Below are 8,272 nucleotides of genomic sequence, written 5' to 3' on the forward strand. Positions count from 1 at the left end.
CTACAAAATCACAAAAAAGTATAAATAAGTATTTATATTTGTGTAGCCTTTGTTTTTAGGGTTATTGACAAAGTTTGTGTACTCAGACCAGTAATATTTGGGGTCACAAGTTTTTGCCATGAATATTTTGTGGGTCAGAAGATAAAAAGTTTGGGAACCACTGATCTAGACCTTCCCTTAGAGATAGGGTGAGAAGTTCAATTATCTGGGTGAGACTCAGAGTAGARCYGCTGCTCCTCCACATTCAGAGGAGCCAGCTGAGGTAGTTCGGTCATCTGGCAAGGATGACTCCTGAACTTCAACTTATTACACTTGAATAGGAGGGGAATTACTCATCATGATCCTTACCATATTACACTTCAGGAAAGTCTTGTTAGACTCTCATTTTTGTTCCCTTTTTATGGCCTTACACGTCTCACACCACTCTCTCTCTTCACAGGTAACAAGTTCTCCTACTACCATGCCGGCCTGCTGGTTGCTGTCATCTGGTGCTACGCTTTAGTGTTTGCTGTAGGTCCGCTGTCGGGCTGGGGAGAGTATGGGGCCGAGCCTTACGGGACAGCGTGCTGCATCAACTGGCATGCTCTGAGCCAAAATTCTGCATCTATGAGCTACATCATCTGCCTCTTCTTCTTCTGTTACATCATACCCTGTACCGTCATCTTTCTGTCCTACACGTTCATCTTGCTGACTGTGCGGGGCTCCCGTCAGGCTGTGCAGCAGCATATGTCGCCTCAGAACAAGATCACCAATGCACATGCACTTATTGTTAAGGTAGGCGCTTTGAGCTTACACTGCCAGACTATTTATACAATGAGTGAATTAGACCACAAATTAATGTTTGTTTACCATTTTGGTTTTTTTGTTTTTGTTTGTTTTTTTGAGTGTTGTCCTGTTGCTTTTCAGCTTTCAGTGGCAGTTTGCATCGGCTTCCTGACAGCATGGAGTCCATACGCGATAGTCTCCATGTGGGCAACGTTTGGTAACCCAGCAAAAGTGCCACCCATGGCTTTTGCACTGGCAGCTATCTTTGCTAAATCCTCCACTCTATACAACCCTATTGTCTATTTAGCCTTCAAGCCCAATTTCCGCAAGTCACTGTGCCGAGATATAGCCCACTGTAGGAGAATGTGCTGTGGATGTTTGTGCCAACACAGTTCTGCCCAGAAGGGATTGTGCAAGCAATCTCATCATGCTGAAGAGTGCAACTCTACAAGGTTGTCCAATGGGCTACCAGAGAACCACGAGACCTGCAAACACTGTTCTTACACTGAAATGGCCACTGGTGCCAGAGAAAAYTTTACAGATTACAGCCCCCAGCAGACAGCCAGGATACTGAAAGGATCTGGGCACACTGAAGTGGCTGTCAGTCAACTCTCCAGTGAGTTACAGAGTGACTTTCTTTAGAGGAAAAAAATGAAAACACTCTGCAGAAAACAAGTTATGAATGGGGAAAATTGTAACAAGAATGAAAATTATAAAGAACTTGCTGCAAGGATGGTAAAAACAAAAGGATAAAGACTTGCAGACTAAGAATACATGGAGATTGCGATTCTTTAAATTGTCTCATGCCTCAAATATGTAATACTGCCAAAATAAAGCAAAGAAATACAAAGAAAATATGACCACATAGTTAAATGGAGTAGCAATACATAATACAGCACAGTAGCCTACTTACAAAGTACATTCATGTTACTTACAGGGGAACGTACAATGTTTTTACATAGCCATGTAACTAACTACCCTGTAATTATCCAGTATGAACCCAATAACTACCCTGTATTGTGCAAGTACCTCAATAAATACCAGGTATGTACCCCATAGGTACCATACTGTAATATGCTTTGCTACTTTAAATGCCAACACAAGAGATTAAGGAAGCTAAGCAGTCCACAGTGTAGAAATAAATGTTTGTCAGGTCACATTAAACTTCAGTAACTCTTGTTTCACCCTGAACAACTAACACAAAGCAAATACAACTGAGACTTAATGCAAATCAGTTAACGCTGGATTCAGAGGAAAGAAAATCAAGACTGAAACTTTCTACTTGGTAATCCACCTTTTTTCTGTTTTTTACAAGTTCTGTACTTTTGATGTATTTGAAYTGATTTATGCATGCATCAATTTGAAGGACAACAGGGTTGCTGTTTTTTTAAACAGGAAAAAGTGTTTTGCCCTTAATGCTAAGAGTAACACAAAATGTTTTTGAGGGTAACTTACCAAAAGCGTGTTGAACTCTGTATTTATTTATTAACTCTGAGCTGAATGATGTTTTATCTGAATTAAAATGAAGACACTGCTCAGAGGGCTGCACTGAGCTGTTTGCAGAGAAGAGATGCGAATGTTAGTGTTGGTTTTAACTAGACCCTTGAAACTCTTTCGATGGTTGAATTTATTCTTTTTTAAATTATTTTACCAGGTAAATGCAACAGTTGCAAGGGAGGAAGGCAAGCTAAGCTGCATGTTTTTGACCTGTGGGGCAAAACCCACAAAAACATGAGTCGAACATGCAAACTCCAAACAGAAAGACCGGGAATCTGAGCCCACAACCTTCTTCCTGCAGGCATTTCTAACCACTAACTGACAAGTTGTGTATTGTCTGCATAACATGGACCTGGTGTTCTGCATTAATATTTGGCATAAAAAAATCAGGCATATCAAATCTAATCCTAGAGGTTGTTTATTTTTTTCTCCTCCTTATACTTTGAACTGTTTTCACACAATGTCAATCCAGTCTTATTTTTAACCCCATGACAATTTTCCCATACCCAGATCTGGTGTTGTTATTGTTATTCATAAATTTTGAAAGTAATCAGAAAACAAATTATGACAAAAGGAAAAATGCGACTGAACAGCTGTATTCTTGTCAAGTCAAACAGCATTATTATTATTATTATTATTATTATTCTTTGAGCGCTCTTATAAACTCGGCCCAGACTAGTGAAGATCAAATGTGATTCCTTTAACGCTGAGCTTTGAAATGAAATAAACAAAGCCTCAGGCTGTCTGTAGGTTGAGGTTATTGTGGATGACATGTAGTTGTATGTGAAAACTTCACCGACGTAAAAAGAAGCATTTGCAGAGACGAACAGGCCTTTTTTTAGGAGGCGTTTGTAACAATGGTGTCACCTTTTTCTTTTAGTCTCCTGTATATTTTAGACAATTTAAACTTTAATGGTGAAAAAGGCTGCAGCTCATTGCTTTTTTCTTATATAACATCCAAGATTAAACGAAAAGAATTAACAAGTATAGAAGCTATGAAAGTTTTGGTATGATAATTATTTTACAGAATGAGTCAAAAGTCGCAGGGCACCCTTTTATTTCAGAAAAAAAAAAAATCAATGACATATCTGAATACCCCAGCAAGTAATGGTTCAGGGGGCCTATCTTTGGAAAAAAAATTGTCATTGATCCAATATGGCGGCTTTCAAGATGGCGGCCGTATTCTGGACACTGCCTAAAAGGTAGGCCCCCGCACCTGTTACTTGCTGAGACATTCAGATATGTAATTTGCTTATTTCTTTCTAAAAATCAAAGGGTGTCCAGTGACTTTTGACTCACCCTGTAGAAAGAAAACAAAATAGTTATGATCTCCCCTTTGACATCTTTTAAGCCTAATAAAAATTTCATGCTGATTGGATTTTTTTTAAATGATTGTAAAAACCTAAGGATGAGCGAAATGCAAGATGATCTTTATGATTGCCACGCAGCAACCAAAGGCTACAGTCATRTTAAGGCTCACTTTCAAAGCCAAAATGCTGTATTGGACACTCATATTTTCTACCAATATGCAGATTAACTATGAGAAGATTAAACATATCAGAGACTTGGCTTTGAGCCTTGTGCAGGAGACACTTTGTTTGGTCCAACTTTGGCCAAAGATGGATATTGAAACTACAAAATGACCCAACTGTGAACTTCAGCCTCTGATGTCACATTTTTTCTAYGCTGTTGTATTCAAAAATGAAATCTAACCAGGACCTATAGGTTTTTTATTCTGTATTATGAGCCTTTCCCACCTGGGTGTATTTATTCATTTAATATTATATTGTACATACTGTACATATTTGCATGAGTGTAGATATGTTTGTAAAGATTATGAAAAGTAATTCACATGTAATTTATATCAGCCAGAATGTGTGCATAGGATAGAAAAATCTATTGCAGTGTCTTGAAATGGGGATGAAGAGTGTTTGCTTTTAGCTTCAGATCAATCACGTTCAAAAAGTTTATGCGAATGTTTCTTTTATCATGTTTAGAATAATTAAGCTGCTTCTGTACTGCCTTAAACCAGTTAGGTGGCATGAGCTGGATTTCCCTACCCATGCATAGGCTTCCAATAAAACTAGAACAGAGAGGGCTGCTTTTGGAGTTGTGTCATAACCAGGAGGAACAGACTGATCATGAGCAGCTGAGAGTGATTCAGGGGACATTAATGGAACAATGAGTCTATATGCCTCCCCACTGTGGAGGCAACACCAACATCACATGCCTGATTACTGGCTRTGCCATGTTGAGCTTTCCCCCAGGGCCAGCCAAGTCCTCCAATCTTTCCTCAATYTAACGTGTAGAAACTCCTCATATGCCAGCTTCAACTCAGCGCTAATTTGCCAGATTTAGGGAAAAGTAACAAAAGATGGAGACCCATTTTCATCAGTATGACTCTGCTGTATAAAACCTTTACTTATATCTATGCTAAGGGAGTACCAACATGGGACCAGCAGTATGTTCATATGGCCTTTTTCCATTGCAAGGTCCAGCACAGGCTGGCATGTTTTTAAACCCGTGTTCAKCGTGTTTACATTAGCACTTGAATTATATGATCTTAATTCCACCCCAATTTCTGGTACCCTGTGAGCTATGGTTCATTTTGGGTTGGATTTCCTGGCCCAGTTTGATGGCAGCTACAGTTGCCCATTGATTGCTGCGGCTGTGGCAGAGTGGTTAGTGGAGTTGTCCTGTAGCCGGTAGGTTGTCAGTTCGGTCCCTCGTTTCATCCAGCTCATCCTTGGGCAAGACACTTCACCTGCCTTGCCTACTGGTGGTGGTCAGCGTGCATGGCAGCCTCGCCTCTGTCAGTCTTCCCCAAGRCTGCTGTGGCTACACTGTAGCTTACCACCATCAGTGTGTGTATGAATGGGTGAACGACAGTAGTGTGAAGCACTTTGGAATCCGTATGGACTTGATAAAGCACTACACAAGTTCAGGCACTTCCCATTTCCCATTGGTTCTCTGGCTGTGAGTGTTACATTACACAGATGAGTTTAAATTTACTTGAATTGTTTGCAGCGACTGTGACGTTTTTTTTTTGTCATTTTTTTGGTAACTTGCAACAGCTCTAGTAAGTTACCAAACAACAACAAGCTAACATTAGCTACCATTAGCTTACGGTCTACAGTTGTTGCTTTTTTTTCGAGTTTGATGTAGTCTATTATTGTTGTGTCACAAACAAAAAAACAAATATTTGTGCATGTTTAATATAATGATCCTTGCCCACATCGAGGTGGYACACTGCTCAAAGCAAATACAACCAGGGTCGGGGTAGAATAAGGTCAGGTTGACTGGGGCCGGGTCTTACAATGCAAATAAGCCATTATTCTCAGCTTCATATGAATAACAATAAAGTTGGCTTTAGAGTGTATTGACCTTTCAACACACTGAGTTCCATTTCATTTCCACCTTCATTTCCAGTTTCTTTTATTTGTTTAATAAATTAGTCAAATTAAATCAGAAAAAATTAAGCATTCATTGTTAAGACCTTCAAGTAGGGAAAAAAAAAATGCCCATTCAAGTGTAGTTCCGCCCTCTCAGCTACAAGCTTAATTACAGAGAAACTGAAGTGCTGATGTGGCGGAAGTATTTATGAAACACCTCGAGCTGCATGCAGTTATCATTGTCTCCCTCATTATAAAATATGCTGTTTTCATCAGTACATGAAAGGCATCTCATCAATGATTTCATTCAACATATTTCTCTCTACACTGAGTTTTATTTATGTGGGAGATTAGGTCTCAAAACAGAAAGTTTTTTGTTAGTTCTGACCTGAATGTGAGACTTTGAGTCAGCAACATTTACATTAGTTTAGTTTCAAGACTGGGACGTTCTGAGCTTAATATATTATGTCACAACTTCTTTATGTATTGCTGGCTAATTTAATTGTAAATAAATAAAATCAGTCAACATGCAACAGGAATTTTTAACTTGTGACAAAAATAAATTACAAAATGACAAACTCTTTGCAAAGCAGATTTTAGGAAAGCTTTTTCTTTGGAATGCACTTTATTCTGCTGGCAGACCCTCTCATCCCTGATTTCTAAGACACAATCAAGGCTGAATGTGGTGTGTTGTACATATATGTTCATTTATACATGAAAAAATGTTTTATCTATACAGGCTGAAAAAATGATGCTGCAATTATTAAATTATTTTGATTGTTGTCAGTGAAGATTGAGATGCACTGTTCAAATGTTTACTGCATTTTTTTGCTTGTTTTAAAAGATGAAAGATTGTATAAAAAGTTGAATACATCTATTGAGAAAAAAGTTTATAAAATAAATATAATGCAGGTCTCAGTTGATAAGTATGTTTTTTTTTAATTTGTGCTAAATAAATGCATTCTAAACTTTACAGTTAAACAGTTAAAAAAGTTAGAGAATATTAATATATTCTATTCATTATTTTGTTTTACATATTTGGAATTTATCATCTAGAATTACTATAAGTGTACATGACTGGACTTAATAAATAGTTTTTTATAGCCCACAACATCATTTGAAACATTATTTGTGTCATGATATATAATAGACATCTATTACTCTGAGCAAACTTGTCAATTCTTTTACTCCAAACGTCCTTTCTGGGCTTGAATTACAAACAGTGACCATCATCCTACAGCTGCTGCAAACAGATTTTAGGAGTGAAAATGCAWTTCCCAGGTTACTGGAGTGCACAAACCCTTTTTGGGAATTCTTCTTCAAAACTGGAGTATTTTAACCTTGATTTTATTATGGGTATTGTTTCATTAGCAGCCTTTAATTTTCTTTAGTCATCTCCTCAGTTGTTGCAGCATTTATCTTTCTGCATAATATTTAAGTCTTGTTTTAAAGACAATTATTTAACTAAAGTCACTCTTACCACCCATCCCACATTTAATAAAAGTAACTTACTTAATCAATGTATGCTGTAATTATAACTCACCTGACTGTATAGAAAGTGTATTTTGTTGTACCACTCCATTTGGAGATGTTCACATTCTGAATGAAAACAGTATGAAGAAGCAAACTTTTCAGAAAAGCTGGTTTTGATTTATACAAGGTCCCTGTGCTTCTAAAGGCCTTGGACAGCTGTTGGTGCTAAAATGAATAAAAAAAAAAAACAATAATCAGGTTTTGTTTTGTGCTCACAGACATCCTGTTTGACTAAGAATTTGATGAACGAGAGGTTTCCTTTCATTTGGTGTGAGATTAGTTTGGACAAGGTGACAATATGAAATTGAAAGTCTGAAATCAGGATTTTCACACCAACGTTTGTGAGCTGATGAGCTTCCAGCTTGACAGCGCTTTTTTTCCCTCTCCCTGTGAGTTTTACATAGCCTAATGAGTTTTCCTGAGCTTCATAGCTCCTTACTGCTGTCAAGAACCTGAAGTATTAGTAAACATTATGAGAGAAGCACCTCAGGTGATTTAAAAAAAAAAAAGAGAATAAAACTCATAGCCTCTTCTAAAAAAAATCAGCTTTTCTGTAGATGTATCTGTTTTGGTTTTAAATTGGTTCATAAAATAAGGAAACATTCCAGCCATGATTTTAGACAAGAGATGTTTTTACTTTGAGACAAAATGTGTTCGATATTTGTGGAGAAATGCTCAAACCTTTGATCCATCCCTGCTGAATTAACCCTTATGTTTCCCTGCCTTGTGCAGGGAAAATAAATCAGTTGGAGAAATAACTGTAGTTTCAATTGGAACAACATATTTTATCCTCCAGAGTGAATCCACAATTTTCTTTTTCTATCATGTTTTATTACTGCCTTTTTACAACAAGGCAAACATCTTTTCACTCACATCAAATCTGTGTTTATGACGAGTTCAACCACTGGTATGTTAACAAAAAAAACTGCAATAGATACAAATTATTTCATTGTTGCTCTCTAATCACTGTTTAAGTGTGTTTTCCAGCTTTGAACTAAGTTGAATTTGTGGATGTCTTTCAACAGAAAACACGTTTTTTTTTTAATCTGATGGCACTGTTTCTGTTTCACACCTGTTCCTCTGAT

The 8,272-nt window shown here is 37.5% G+C and overlaps 1 protein-coding gene across 1 annotated transcript in view; it reads left to right on the top strand.

Annotated features, from left to right (window-relative positions):
* opn7b (opsin 7, group member b) overlaps positions 1-3,291 on the top strand; it is a 46,233-nt gene extending 42,942 nt beyond the window's left edge. The window contains exons 5-6 of the mRNA XM_014017115.1: positions 440-774; positions 907-3,291. Coding sequence (XP_013872569.1) covers positions 440-774; positions 907-1,407 — 836 coding nt within the window. The 3' untranslated portion in view covers positions 1,408-3,291. The remainder of the gene's footprint in view (positions 1-439; positions 775-906) is intronic.
* The last annotated feature ends 4,981 nt before the right edge of the window (positions 3,292-8,272 follow it).

This window comes from Austrofundulus limnaeus, unplaced genomic scaffold (genome assembly GCF_001266775.1).
Source record: "Austrofundulus limnaeus strain Quisiro unplaced genomic scaffold, Austrofundulus_limnaeus-1.0 Scaffold3, whole genome shotgun sequence".
Lineage (NCBI taxonomy): Eukaryota > Metazoa > Chordata > Actinopteri > Cyprinodontiformes > Rivulidae > Austrofundulus > Austrofundulus limnaeus.